Genomic DNA, 15,473 nt, shown 5'->3' on the forward strand with positions numbered 1-15,473 from the left:
AAAGCTCTATTACATTAAAAAAATGTCCCCTGCTTTCCATTTACAAAAATTATAACAGTAAAATTTTAGATAAGAAAATGAATTGCAGGGATTTCAGTGGATTGCAAAGTTGGAAAAAAATTCATTAACATCTCCTTTATCCAGTAAAAAGCATGTTTGTAGTCACTGGAGAATTTAAGGTTAAAGAAAAAATTTTGAGGGAAAGCCTATTGATTTTTGGTTAATGATACAAGAAAAATAAGGGTAAAATGCCAAGTAAAAGTTTCTTCTATTATTCTGAAGGGATTAAAAAAATCACACCAGCAGAATGTTGAAACATAACCAGTAGCTGTTATTGATTGCCGAATACAAACACAAATAAAAGCTAATAGAAAATATGATTATTCCCTAAAATAAAAATATGATTTATGATTCCATAAAAATATGATTATTATTTTTTCACACATATTAAGCACCAAACAAACAGCATTTCACTTAGCTTGGAAAGGTTTGTTTTAAAGCAGATGTTCGCTTTGCTGTAGTAACTCTTGCTTTTCCCCCAATGTTCTAGCTGGATTATCACTTTTATAAAACTGAAAAATGTATTTGTACATTAGTCAGGTGTAGAAAGAAACATGTACAACCAGCTTTTAGGGCTAATTTTTTTTTTTCCAACAAAAGTCAAAGAGATGATTGCTAAAGGCTTTGTATTGTTTTCCAGTGAAATTGATCTTTTATGAAGGGTGTTATTTGATGGGACATGCAAGATTTTAGGGAGTTATGCAGTACAAAGAGAGAGATGAACATGCTGAATGAATTTAGAAAGTCAGTAGAGAACGTAAGTGTAAGTCATATATTCTGTATTTGCTTAATATAAAGGAAGATTAACATTTGGTCCACCCACAATGCTATCAATTATGGGTTTAGAGTTTAAAAGGTGGAAAAAAAGAGAGAGAAAACCTAAGCAATTCAATGCAAGCAATAAATTAACTCAAGTCTTTGACCAACTCTTAAAAATAAGCTATCCAATTAAAATAATTAATTTGGTTGCATATGTTGACAGAATTGAAATAAATTCTTCATGTTTGTATAATAGAAAACCAGGTTAAGCATGCCAGTTTTCTATTTTTTCTTTACCCACCAATCTCTCACTGATTGTGTTAACTGCTAAGTTGACTTTTCTGGTATCTATAAAAATTTGATGAAACTTTATATACTTGCTTCTTTTGATTAGCCACTTATAGTTGATCAAATTTGGACTGCTATTTGGTTTTTCCCTAATTTCATCTTTTTCTTAAGTGTACACAGAAGCTTCTCCAGAATAGATCACATCCTGGGCCATAAACCTAGCCTTGGTAAATTCAAAAAAATTGAAATCATTCCAGTCATCTTTTCTGACCACAATGCAGTAAGATTAGATCTCAATTACAGGGAAAAAAAAAACTATTACAAATTCCAACATATGGAGGGTAAATAATATGCTTCTGAATAACCAACAAATCATAGAAGAAATCAAAAAAGAAATCAAAATATGCATAGAAATGAATGAAAATGAAAACACAACAACCCAAAACCTATGGGACACTGTAAAAGCAGTGCTAAGGGGAAGGTTCATAGCATTACAGGCTTACCTCAAAAAACAAGAAAAAAGTCAAATAAATAACCTAACTGTACACCTAAAGCAACTAGAGAAGGAAGAAATGAAGAACCCCAGGGTTAGTAGAAAGAAAGATATCTTAAAAATTAGGGCAGAAATAAATGCAAAAAAAAAAAAAAAAACAAAACCCCACAAAAGAGACTATAGCGAAAATCAATGAAGCTAAAGGATGGTTTTTTGAAAAGGTAAACAAAATTGACAAACCGTTAGCAAGACTCATTAAGATACAAGGGAGAAGAACCAAATCAACAAAATTAGAAATGAAAATGGAGAGATCACAATAGACAACACTGAAATACAAAGGATAATAAGAGACTACTACCAGCAGCTCTATGCCAATAAACTGGGCAACTTGGGAGAAATGGACAAATTCTTAGAAACGTATAACTTTCCAAAACTAAACCAGGAAGAAATAGATCTTAACAGACCCATCACAAGCATGGAAATCAAAGCTGTAATCAGAAATCTTCCAGCAAACAAAAGCCCAGGACCAGATGGCTTCACAGCTGAATTCTACCAAAAATTTAGAGAAGAGCTAACACCTATCTTACTCAAACTCTTCCAGAAAATTGCAGGAGAAGGTAAACTTCCAAACTCATTCTATGAGGCCACCATCACCCTAATTCCAAAACCTCAGACAAAGATGCCACAAAAAAAAGAAAACCCTAGGCAAATATCACCGATGAACATAGATGCAAAAATCCTTAACAAAATTCTAGCAAACAGAATCCAACAACATATTAAAAAAATCATACATCATGACCAAGTGGGCTTTATCCCAGGAATGCAAGGATTCTTTAATATCCACAAATCAATCAATGTAATGCACCACATTAACAGATTGAAAGATAAAAACGATATGATTATTTCAATAGATGCAGAAAAAGCCTTTGACAAAATTCAACATCCATTTATGATAAAAAAAACTCTCCAGAAAGCAGGACTAGAAGGAACATAGCTCGACATAATACAAGCTATATATGACAAACCCACAGCAAACATTATCCTCAATGGTGAAAAATTGAAAGCATTTCCCCCCAAATCAAGAACAAGACAAGGGTGCCCACTCTCACCACTACTATTCAACATAGTTTTGGAAGTTTTGGCCACAACAATCAGAACAGAAAAACAAATAAAAGGAATCCAGATAGGAAAAGAAGAAATGAAACTCTCACTGTTTGCAGATGACATTATCCTCTACATAGAAAACCCTGAAGACTCTACCAGAAAATTACCAGAGCTAATTAATGAATACAGTAAAGTTGCAGGATATAAAATTAACACACAGAAATCCCTTGCATTCCTATACACTAACAATGAGAAAACAGAAAGAGAAATTAAGGAAACAATACCTAATCCAAACTGTTTTATTTGGAATTTAGACCTTTTATTACCTAATCAGAAAAATAATGGATATTTCCTTTTTTCTTATATGCCTATTTCATAATTATTTTCTTAATAGAATTTCCACATAGTCACAAAAGCATAGAGAAAAATATAACAAATTTCATGTGCTTTTCAAACAGTTTCAATAATGATTGAATTACTCCCAGTCTGTTTCATCTTTCTCTTTATTTCTCCATCCCTCCCACTTGTCACTGTCCATTTTAAAGCAAGCTCCAGGCACAATTATCTTATTCAGTTTAGTTCAGTAGCTCAGTCGTGTCCGACTCTTTGTGACCCCATGGACTGCAGGATGCCAGGTTTTCCCTGTTGGCATCACCAACTCCTGGAGCTTGCTCAGACTCATATCCATTGAGTAGGTGATGCTATCCAACAATCTCATCCTCTGTCATCCCCTTCTGCTCCCGCCTTTAACCTTTCCCAGCATCAGGGTCTTTTCCAGTGAGTCAGTTCTTTGCATCAGGTGGCCAAAGTATTGGAGTTTCAGCTTCAGCATCAGTCCTTTCAATGAATATTCAGGACTGATTTCCTTTAGGATTGACTGGTTGGATCTCCTTGCAGTCCAAGGGACTCTCAAGAGTCTTCTCCAACACCACAGTTCAAAAGCATCAATACTTTGGTGCTCAGCTTTCTTTATAGTCCAACTCTCACATCTATACATGACTACTGGAAAAACCATAGCTTTGACTAGATGGACGTTTGTTGGCAAAGTAATGTCTCTGCTTTTTAATATGCTCTCTAGGTTGGTCATAGCTTTTCTTTCAAGGATCAAGCCTCTTTTAGTTTCATGCCTGCAGTCACCATCCGCAGTGATTTTGGAACCCCCCAAAATTAAGTCTGTCACTATTTCCATTGTTTCCCCATCTATATGCCATAAGTGATGGGACTAGATGCCATGATCTTTGTGTTTTGAAGGTTGAGTTTTAAGCTAGCTTTTTCATTTTCCTCTTTAATTTTCATCAAGAAGCTCTTTAGTTCCTCTTTGCTTTCTGCCATAAGGCTGGGTTCATCTGCATATCTGAGGTTATTGATATCTTATTGGGGGGGGGTCAATAATTGTATGTGTTCTCTTAAAGAGAAATGGTCCTCTATTTTAGTTCCATCTTATTTGCCTTCCCTCCAGTTATTTTTATTGCTGTTTTACAGACAAATATATCCACCAATTTTATTGCTCCTCCCTGCATTTTGCATGCTGTTTGTTCATTTTGGCCTTCATTTCCTTCTAGACCACATATTTTAAGCAATTCTCTCATCAAAAGAGAATGGTTGTGACTCTTTGTGGATTCTCTCTCTCAATTTTGCATGTGTGCTCCCCATTAAATAATATTTATCTGGAAATAGAATACTTGGCTGACAGTTATTTTTCACAGCATTTTGAAGTTATTTCCCCATCACCTTCCAAATTTTACAGTTGTTTTGTAAATAAATACAAATAAATAAATACAAATCAACTATCAATCTAGTTGCCACTGTAACTTCCTTCTTCTGTTGATTCCCTTCAATGCATATGAACATGGATTTTTAGCTTGTTTGTCTCAGCTTCTTGAATATGAGAATTCACAGATATGATTTGGAAAAACTCTCAGTTTTTATCTCTTTAAATACTGCCATATGACCCAGCAATCCCACTCCTGGGCATACACACTGAGGAAACCAGATCTGAAAGAGACACGAGTACCCCAATGTTCATCACAGCACTGTTTATAATAGCCAGGACATGGAAGCAACCTAGATGCCCATCAGCAGACGAATGGATAAGGAAGCTATGGTACATATACACAATGGAATATTACTCAGCCATTAAAAAGAATTCATTTGAATCAGTTCTAATGAGATGGATGAAACTGGAGCCCATTATACAGAATGAAGTAAGCCAGAAAGATAAAGACCAATACAGTATACTAACACATATATATGGAATTTAAAAAGATGGTAACGATAACCCTATATGCAAAACAGAAAAAGAGACACAGATGTACAGAACAGACTTTTGGACTCTGTGGGAGAAGGCGAGGGTGGGATGTTCTGAGAGAATAGCATTGAGACAAGTATAATATCAAGGGTGAAACAGATCACCAGCCGAGATTGGATGCATGAGACAAGTGCTCAGGGCTGGTGCACTGGGAAGACCCAGAGGGATGGGATGGGGAGGGAGGCGGGAAGGGGGGATCGGGATGGGGAACACATGTAAATCCATGGCTGATTCATGTTAATGTATGGCAGAAGCCACTACAATATTGTAAAGTAATTAGCCTCCAACTAATAAAAATAAATGGAAAAAAAAGAGAGAAAAAAATCTTTAAAAAAAATTGCCTCTCTCCATTCTATTAATTCTCTTCTTCTGAAAGTTCCTATTTAAAAAAAATTGGGCTTTCTTAGTTGGTTTTCCAAGATTTTTAACTTGTTTTTTGTAATTTGCATCTCTGGACTGCAGTAATATTTAAGATCTATCTTTCAGCTCTCTAATCTTCTTTGGGGCTTCCCTGGTAGCTCAGTCAATTAAGAACCTTCATGCAGTGCAGGAGACTTGGGTTTGACCCCTGAGTTGGGGAGATCCCCTGGAGAGAGGAATGGCAACCCATTCCAGTACTAGTGCCTGGAAAATCCTAGGGATGGAGGACTCTGGCGGGCTACCGTCCATGGAGTTGTGAAGTGTCAGACATGATTTAGAGATTTAGTTCAGTTCAGTTCAGTCGCTCAGTCGTGTCTGACTCTGCAACCCCATGAATTGCAGCACGCCAGGCCTCCCTGTCCATCACCAACTCCCGGAGTTTACTCAAACTCATGTCCATCAAGTCAGTGATGCCATCCAGCCATCTCATCCTCTGTCGTCCTCTTCTCCTCCTGCCCCCAATCCTTCCCAGCATCAGGGTCTTTTCAAATGAGTCAACTCTTCGCATGAGGTGGCCAAAGTATTGGAGTTTCAGCTTCAGCATCAGTCCTTCCAATGAACACCCAGGACTGATCTCCTTTAGGATGGACTGGTTGAATCTCCTTGCAGTCCAAGGGACTCTCAAGTGTCTTCTCCAACACCACAGTTCAAAAGCATCAATTCTTCTGTGCTCAACTTTCTTCACAGTCCAACTCTCACATCCATACATGACCACTGGAAAAACCATAGCCTTGACCAGATAAACCTTTGTTGTCAAAGGAACGTCTCTGCTTTTCAATATGCTATCTAGGTTGGTCATAACTTTCCTTCCGAGGAGTAAACATCTTTTAATTTCATGGCTGCAATCACCATCTGCCGTGATTTTGGAGTCCCAAAAAACAAAGTCTGACACTGTTTCCACTGTCTCCCCATCTATTTCCCAAGAGGTGATGGGACCAGATGCCATGATTTTAGTTTTCTGAATGTTGAGCTTTAAGCCAACTTTTTCACTCTCCTCTTTCACTTTCATCAAGAGGCTTTTTAGTTCCTCTTCACTTTCTGCCATAAGGGTGGTGTTTATTTGCATATCTGAGGTTATTGATAGTTCTCCCAGAATTCTTGATTCCAGCCTGTGCTTCCTCCAGGCCAGCATTTCTCATGATGTACTCTGCATGTAAGTTAAATAAGCAGGGTGACAATATCCAGCCTTGACGTATTCCTTTTCCTATTTGCAACCAGTCTGTTGTTCCATGTCCAGTTCTAACTGTTGCTTCCTGACATGCATACAGGTTTTCAAGAACCACCACTATATGATTTTGTTTCTCAAAGCACAATTTGATTTTTACCAGGAGGTCACTGAGTACCTGTTTATTGTCCCAGTTTTACGCTCCAGAACAGGGCAGTTAATTTCTTGTCTTTTAATCTTATATGTGCTATTTTCACATTTTCTTTCAGGTGGTCTTTTAGTAACTAGATGATCTTCCAGCTCTAACTTCTTGTATGTATCTGTCAATTCTTCCCCACGGGGGCCTTGTCTCCACATGATCTTGAGTCAGTTTAGGGGATATCTTTGTTGCTTTTGTTTTGTGCTGGCCTCTCCCTTATAAGCCTGGAATGTGGGAGGGTTCCTCCAGAGCAGTTTTGCACACGCTGGGCTGGAAGAAGCACAAGCTGGAATCAAGATTGCTGGGAGAAATATCAATAACCTCAGATATGCAGATGACACCACCCTTATGGCACAAAGTGAAGAGGAACTAAAAAAAGCCTCTTGACGAAAGTGAAAGAGGAGAATGAAAAAGTTGGCTTAAAGCTCAACTTTCAGAAAACTAAGATCATGGCATCTGGTCCCATCACCTCTTGGGAAATAGATGGGGAGACAGTGGAAACAGTGTCGGACTTCATTTTTTTGGGCTCCAAAATCACTGCAGATGGTGATTGCAACCATGAAATTAAAAGACGCTTACTCCTTGGAAGGAAAGTTATGACCAACCTAGATAGCATATTGAAAAGCAGAGACATTACTTTGACAACAAAGGTTTATCTGGTCAAGGCTATGGTTTTTCCAGTGGTCATGTATGGATGTGAGAGTTGGACTGTGAAGAAAGCAGAGCACAGAAGAATTGATGCTTTTGAACTGTGGTGTTGGAGAAGACTCTTGAGAGTCCCTTGGACTGCAAGGAGATCCAACCAGTCCATCCTAAAGGAGATCAGTCCTGGGTGTTCATTGGAAGGACTGATGCTGAAGCTGAAACTCTAATACTTCGGCCACCTCATGTGAAGAATTGACTCATCGGAAAAGACCCTGATGCTGGGAGGGATTGGGGGCAGGAGGAGAAGGGGACGATAGAGGATGAGATGGCTGGATGGCATCAATGACTTGATGGACATGAGTTTGAGTAAACTCCGGGAGTTGGTGATGGACAGGGAGGCCTGGTGTGCTGCGATTCATGGGGTCGCAAAAAGTCGGACACGACTGAGTGACTGAACTGAACTTACTGTATGACCCGGGGGTGGCATTGATCCAAGACAGACTTTTGTGGGAATTTCTCAGTTTAGAGACCTCAGACCCCAGACCATGAAATTAGAAGAAATTTGGATTACGAAATTGTGTGGCTTACAAATATGGAGCTTAAATTTATTAGGAGATGCTTTTCTTTCCTTTTTTTCCCTTTGTCTTGGGTTCAGAGCTAGACAAGTTTTCCCATCGTCTTACAACACAGCTTTGAAATAAATGAATCTTTAGAATTCCTAGGCTGTCAAATATGCTACAAAAGAAATTGTTTGTTGTAGTGAATGTGGAAAATCTAGAGGGAAAAAAAGAAACAGAGGAAAAAATAAACAAAATGACCTGTTATCATGTTATCAGCTGACCACTTTAACCTTTTGATGTTCTTAAATTTCTATTTTTTGGTGGCTCAGATGGTGAAGGATCTTCTGCAATACGGGAGACTAGGGTTTGATCCCTGGGTCAGGAAGATCCCCTGGATTGGGAGAAAGGCATGGCTACTTCAATATTTCTGCCTGGAGAATTCCATGGCCAGAAGAGCCTGGCAGGCTATAGTTCATGGGGTCACAAAGAGTTTGACACAACTGAGTGACTAACACTTGATATATTTTTTCTCAAGAAAACCCCCAAAACAAGAAACAACCAGATCATATATTGCACTTTATTTTATAACCATTTTCACTTAAAAATAATACACCATAAAATATATGCATATCTCTAAATATTTTTCTATAGCAGGTTTTCAACTAGAGTGATTTTTCCCTCTTGGGAGACAGTTTTGACTGTCATAAAACGGGAGTGCTGCTGGCCTCGAATGGGTGGAGGTCAGGGATACTGCAAAACATTTTACTACAAGCAGGACTGATACTCTCCAACTCCCAGCAAAGAACTATGTGACCCAAAATGTCATCAATGGTGCAGAGGTTAAACAACTTTTACAACATTGTTTCAATGGGTGCTAATAAGATTGTCTCTTTTTAGAATTTAATTTTTAATTGAAGTATAGTTGATTTGTAATATTGTATTAGTTTCTTGTATATAGCAAAGTGATTCAGTCATACATAAATATGTATATGTTCTTTTTCAGATTCTTTTCCGTTATGGTTATTATAAGGTATTGAATATAATTTCTTGTATCTTTTTAACTTTTTTATTCTGATCTTCAAAATTCTTATTGATAAAAACTTTTGGAGCCCTTATTATTTTTCTTGTGACTTAAGCAATAATACCTGCTGTCTTGCACTATCTTTTTATTTTATCTAACCAGTCTGCTTTCTCTCTAAGGAGCTACTTCTCTGTGCTGTGTTTGTTGATGACAAATAGGCCCTCAGTTCCTGCCTACTGATAATGGTGGAGACAGCGATATATAAACAGTGAGAATGCAAGGCCTCCTTTGTAGATTAGCAGCAGTGTGTTGGGACATGCTAAGGTGCTGTTCATTAGTAGTTGTGTGATTTGGACTTATATTTTTCTTCTTTTGATTTCAGTTGCAAACTGAGTATAATAATATTAATACTTAGCTTGTCAGTTTTTGTTAGAATTTGAGAGCATGTGGGCAAAATGTCTGTAGGAAATTAATAGTTTCATAAAAGTGATTGAACATGTATGTTTAGGGGGGACCCATATGAGAAATATCTTGACTAAGATTGAACTTCCATTAATTTCTCATTTACATGTTTTCTTTCTTTTCAGTCTTTTAACTTTATTGAGGCTTTCAAAGGCTAAGTCAAATATATCTCTTGGTAAAGGTCACATTGCACTTGGAAATATGTGGTTTATTCTCAAATATCTTTATATACTGAGTTCTAAGATAATGATAAGAACAAATTCTGTATGATTTCAATACTTTTAGACCATGAAATTTTGCACCTTGTTTTATGTCCCTGGATATATTCCAGTGTCTCTTGGTTTATAGCTTATGGGAACATGAATAGAATTTATATCCTCCTGTTTTATGTGAAAATTGTATAAATCTTAATTATGTTGAATTGATTCATAGTGCTTTTTAGGTTTACTATATCCTTCTACTTTTTTGTCTATTCATTCCGCTATTTTTGAGAATTTGATATTGAAACTCCAACTTAGAACCTTAATTATCTACTTAAAAATTGCAAAATATAGTGTAACTATATGTAACTTTGTTCTGTATTTTCCTAGTTTCCACATTACCATTTTGTTCTTGTCACTCAGTCATGTCCAACTCTTTGTGACCACACAGACAGAAGCAGGCCAGGCTTCCCTCTCCTTTACCATCTCCCAGAGGTTGCTCAAACACATGTCCATTGAGTTGGTGATGCATTCCAACTATTTCACCCTCTGTCATCCCCTTCTCCTACTGCCTTCAATCTTTCCCAGCATCAGGGTCTTTTTCATGAGTCAGCTCTTCTCATTAGGTGGCCACAGTATTGGAGCTTCAGCTTCAGCTTCAGCTTCAGCATTAGTCCTTTCAGTGAATAATCAGAGTTGATTTCCTTGAGGATTGACTGGTTTGATCTCCTTGCAGTCCAAGGGACTCTCAAGAGTCTTCTCCAACACCACAGTTTGAAAGCATCAATTCTTTGGTGCTCAGCCATTTTTTTTCAGCCATTTTTTATTGTCCAGATCTCATATCCATACATGACTACTGGAAAAATCATAGCTTTGACTATATGGACTTTGTTGGCAAAGTAATATCTCTGCTTTTTAATATGCTGTGTAAGTTTATCACTGCTTTTCTTCCAATGAGCAAGCATCTTCTAATTTCATGGCCGCAGTCACTGTCCAAAGTGATTTTAGAGCCCAAGAAAATAAAGTCTCTCACTGTTTCCATTGTTTCCCCATTTATTTGCCATGAAGTGATGAGACCAGATGCCATGATCTTCGCTTTTTGAATGTTGAGTTTTAAATCAGCCTTTTCACTCTCCATTTTCACCTTCATCAAGAGGCTCTTTAATTCTTCTTCACTTTCTCCCGTAAGGGTGTTATCATCTACATGTCTGAGGTTATTGATATTTCTCCTGGCAATCTTGATTCCAGCTTGTGGTTCATCCAGCCCAGCATTTCGCATGATGTACACTGCATATAAGTTAAATATGCAGGGTGACAATATACAGCCTCCTATCCAATTGTGAACCAGTCCATTGTTCCATGCCTGGTTCTAATTGTTGCTTCTTGACCTGCATACAGGTTTCTCAGGAGGCAGGTAACGTGGTCTGATATTCCCATCTCTCTAAGACTTTTCCACAGTTTGTTGTGATCCACACAGTCAAGGCTTTGGCATAGTCAATAAAGCAGAAGTAGATGTATTTCTGGAATCTCTAGCCTTTTATATGATCTAGTGGATGTTGGCAATTTGATCTCCATGTTATCATACTTTCATAATTAAAAAAAACAGCAACAGTTGAGCTTCCAGTGAACTGGCAAAAGACAGACATTACAGAGTCAGATTCTATGCAAGGGCAAACCAGTTTCTTTGGTGTGAACAATGCTGTTTACATAGTCAGTAGAGAGAACTGTGGTCCCTCCTTCAGTTAACTGGGGCACCACTCAGGGTACTGAAGCGGAAATTTACCAGCAGCCTGGAAGTAGTAGAGTGAGTATTATAGTGCAGCAGGTCGTGGGGTTTAACATTGTCAAGCAAGATACTCTTATGTTAAGATCACTTAACAGGGCTGGCCTTGGGCAATATTGTGGAATGGGCAAGGTTGGTCTTTATTTCTCATTTCACACCACTCAGGACTTAGCTGTACTGTCACCCCTGGCCAGAAGTCCTGCACTTGCTCCTGGAGAGTGTTATTCTTCGCTGGCTATCACAGCAGAAATGCTGACATGCATTCTCTCAATACATCAGCCAATGGAGCTGCCAGTGGTATGTGCATTTTAACAGGGGTTTTCTAAAGACCAAAAAGGCTTTGAATTCAATGGAATGAGTACTTCAGGGGAATTAAAGATCATGGGGGAGATAGTAAGATGTGGGGAACCTTTCCAACACCTCCAAAATAATATTTAATTAAACTGATGCTTTCTCATAAGGCTAATTTTTGAGATACATGTGGAAATTTTGAGGATCACTTGGAAGAAATGCAGTGTGCTTTCAGGTACTATATCTGTATTTTAATTTATTGAGCATCCCTCCTGTCTGAAATACTGTCAGTTTTGTATATTAGCACCTCAGCAAAGGCTCATATTCATCCTCTGATATAAATAATCGCACTTAGGGATGAGGTCAAAGAATGACTACACCTCAGGAACTGTCAAGGAACACACCTTCATACCATTTGCAGGAGAAGAGACACCAGAGTTCCCCGCTGGTCCTGAAAAATTCCAATGTCTTTTCTAGAGTAGATCTTTGTGATGAATTAGGAGCTTAGGACTTCTGTATCTCTGTGTTCAATATCCCAAGGGATTCTGCCAAGATAAGGAGCCTGGAGCAGAGGATGGGAAGTTACTGTGGTTAATTTCTTGTATTTCCTTCCATCTTTATTGCTGGTTGTGGCTAGTTTAGTTCTGAAAAGGATGGGTTGTAAATCCATGTGTGTGTATGGGTACATGATGGGTTAATGTATGTATGGGCATGTGTAGATATATACATGAATTCTGAATTGGTGTTTTGAAGTATCCAGGTCAATTGGCTATATGCATTTTCAAATGTCACAAGTAGTTTTAGAAATGATTGGCATTACCTAAGCATACATGGCATCTGGTCCATCATTTTATCAGCTGTATCTCTGCAATTGGTGTTCGTCCATTGCTTTCCCATCTACTGGGTGGGGTTCAGGACACACTACACCTTAATATAGCATCTTGGCATATTGAATATTTAAAGCTACAGGAGTTTGAGAAAATAGCAGATGTAGAAATGTTGCTCTGTCCTTCTCTCCTGAAACAGGTCATAGACCCTCACGTAAGGGGTGCCCTCCCTACACGTGGTGGAAAGGAGCATTCTTCTCTCAGAAGAGTCCTTAACAACCAGGCGTTGCTAAATTTCCCCCACGCATCGCTCTAACTTCACACTCCTGACCTGCTTCATTCTTCCCTGACTGCCCCCTCTTCATCAAAGTCCATGTGCAAATGTCAGATCTCTTTCTTCAGGTCTTCATTTCCTTAGGAAACCTCTTGCATCATGTAAAACTCATACTATGTAAATCCTTATGTTTTTCTCCCATGAATCTGTCTGTTAGTTTAATTTTCAGAACCAGTGATCCTAAGAGAGTAAAAAAGAACTTTGCCTTCTTTGTACACTCTGTAAATTTTGTTCTGTTTGCAGGAATTCCTCTGATAAACAAGATTTCTAGATGGGTATCTCAGCAGTTATTTCTGCTCACCACACCCTTAGTGCTTATTGTTGTTTTTCAGATGCTCAGTCATGTCTGACTCTGTGACCCCCGTGGACTGCAACATGCCAGGCTTCCCTTTCCTTCACCATCTCCCAGAGCTTGCTCAAACTCATGTCCATTGAGTCGGTGATGCCATCCAACCATCTCTACCTCTGTCGTCCCCTTCTCCTCCTGCCTTCAATCTTTCCCAGCATCAGGGTTTTTTCCAATGAGTCGGCTATTTGCATCAGGTGGAAAAGTATTGGAACTTCAGCATCAGTCTTTCCAATGAATATTCAGGGTTGATTTCCTTTAGGATTGACTGTTGGATCTCCTTGCAGTCCAAGGGACTCTCAAGAGTCTTCTCCAACACCACAGTTCAAATGCATCAATTCCTCAATGCTCAGCCTACTCTCACATCCATACATGACCACTGGAAAAACCATAGCTTTGACTAGATTGACCTTTGTTGGCAAAGTAATGTCTCTGCCTTTTAATATGCTGTCTAGGTTTGTCATTGCTTTTTTTCCAAGGAGCAAGTGTCTTTTAATGGCTGCAGCCACCATCTGCAGTGATTTTGGAACCCAAGAAAATAAACTGATACTGTTTCCATTGTTTCACCATCTGTTTGCCATGGAGTGATGGGACTAGATGCCATGCTTTTCATTTTTTGATTGTTGAGCTTTAAGCCAGCTTTTTCACTCTCTTCTTTCATTTTCATCAAGAGGCTCTTTAGTTCCTCTTTGCTTTCTGCCATAAAGGTGATGTCATCAGCATAGATGAGGTTATTGCTATTTCTCCCATCAACATTGATTCCAGCTTGTGCTTCATCCAGCCTGGCTGTGGGGAGAGAGCAAAAAGCCAAGATGGTGTTTCCAGGCTCTCTTGCCCCATGTTTTGTAGATAATGACTATGACAGCTGAGCTCATTTATAGTACTGCGCATGGACATCATGAGGTACTCACTTTGTCATGGGCTGTTTTTGATATATGAGCTCCAACCGAATAAGCCGCAGCATTACTGCAGTGTCATGGCTGTGTCCACTGTGTCGGCCACAAGAGCAGGGAATACAGCATGTCCACTGCTATGGCTGCTGTGTCAGCCAGGAGAGGATAAATGTGTCTGCAGTTCCTACGATTCCTCACGTCCTCCTCCAGCCTCTTAGCTTGTGCCTTGCCTACCCTGGATTCAGCAACCATTGTGAACAGCAAGGCAACTGGTGTCACAAACAGGTTGATCAGGGATACATTTGGCATAGTTGGCAGGATACCCAGCAGGTAGAAGAGCCTGATACTCCACTGGGTGTAGGAAGCCATTGGCCACCGTATAGCATGTGGCTGTGATTCTCTTGGTTTGGGCTCCATTGGAAGACTGGGAGGCAGTGGGCGGTTCACCAGATAGCATTGAAAAGGTGTTACTGGTAATGAGTTCCCATTTACTGGACAAGGCGGCATGGACTTCTGCTGGCACTGTGAGTTGGGTTTTCCTGACTACCTTGAAGGTGAATATGGATAGTGTCTTACGGTATGCCATCCTGGTGCATGATGTGCAGAGATGCTCGGAAGAACTAGAGCAATGTATATTGGCATTAGAGCAAGAGCCCCGTGGCCCTGAAGAACCCAGCATCTGTGTCAGAGAGTTGGTAAGTGATGGTGATGCTGAACGTTATGAGACTGCGGGTCCCCGCTTGGCAGAGAGGCCCCTTGTTCAGCGGAAAGTGAAGCATGAATAGCCTAGGGCCTGGGGCGACATCCTCATGGGGCCCCCAATATGACCAAGTTCATGATGTATCAGGTGGTGTTGGTCTACTTGGGTGTGCAGTTTTGGCAGAGACAAGGAGAACCCCGGGCAGCTGGCTTTTGTGACCCTGGGGATGAGGTAGAATAGCTGGCATCCACAACCACTCACCCCTCACTGAGACAAACGCTCACTAGGTTTTACACCTAGTGCAGAGCACTAGGTGACTCATGCAAGGGGCAGCTAACCAAACGCACAGCCTCATGGAATCAATTAGCGCTACAACCCACACCAGTGGTCGGAAGTGGGAGAGCTCCCAGACACTGTGAGTGAATGGCAGACCGATGCTGAGTTGACCCGAGTAGTGAGAGAACTGGGCATGAAGCAGTCAGTCTTCAACCCAAACACCCGGGGCCCAGATGATGAGCGTTTTACCGGCAGCTTTCGCGATGCCATTTGAACGATGCTCCATCTACCTCTTGGATCCCTGGCTGCTATTCTTGTGCACCGTGTGCGGTGCCCCAA

The 15,473-nt window shown here is 39.6% G+C and overlaps 1 protein-coding gene across 1 annotated transcript; it reads right to left on the minus strand.

Moving 5' to 3' along the window:
- Positions 1 to 6,105: 6,105 nt before the first annotated feature.
- LOC139031502 (uncharacterized) lies at positions 6,106 to 14,527 on the minus strand (the record flags this gene model as incomplete). The annotated part of the gene is given in 5 exon segments (XM_070456915.1): positions 6,106 to 6,489; positions 6,491 to 6,577; positions 10,829 to 10,971; positions 13,914 to 14,051; positions 14,347 to 14,527. Coding segments are annotated over 5 exon segments (933 nt in total), but the record flags the coding sequence as incomplete, so codon positions are not given.
- Between the last annotated feature and the right edge of the window lie 946 nt (positions 14,528 to 15,473).

The sequence above is a fragment of the Odocoileus virginianus genome, chromosome 27, assembly GCF_023699985.2.
Source record: "Odocoileus virginianus isolate 20LAN1187 ecotype Illinois chromosome 27, Ovbor_1.2, whole genome shotgun sequence".
Lineage (NCBI taxonomy): Eukaryota > Metazoa > Chordata > Mammalia > Artiodactyla > Cervidae > Odocoileus > Odocoileus virginianus.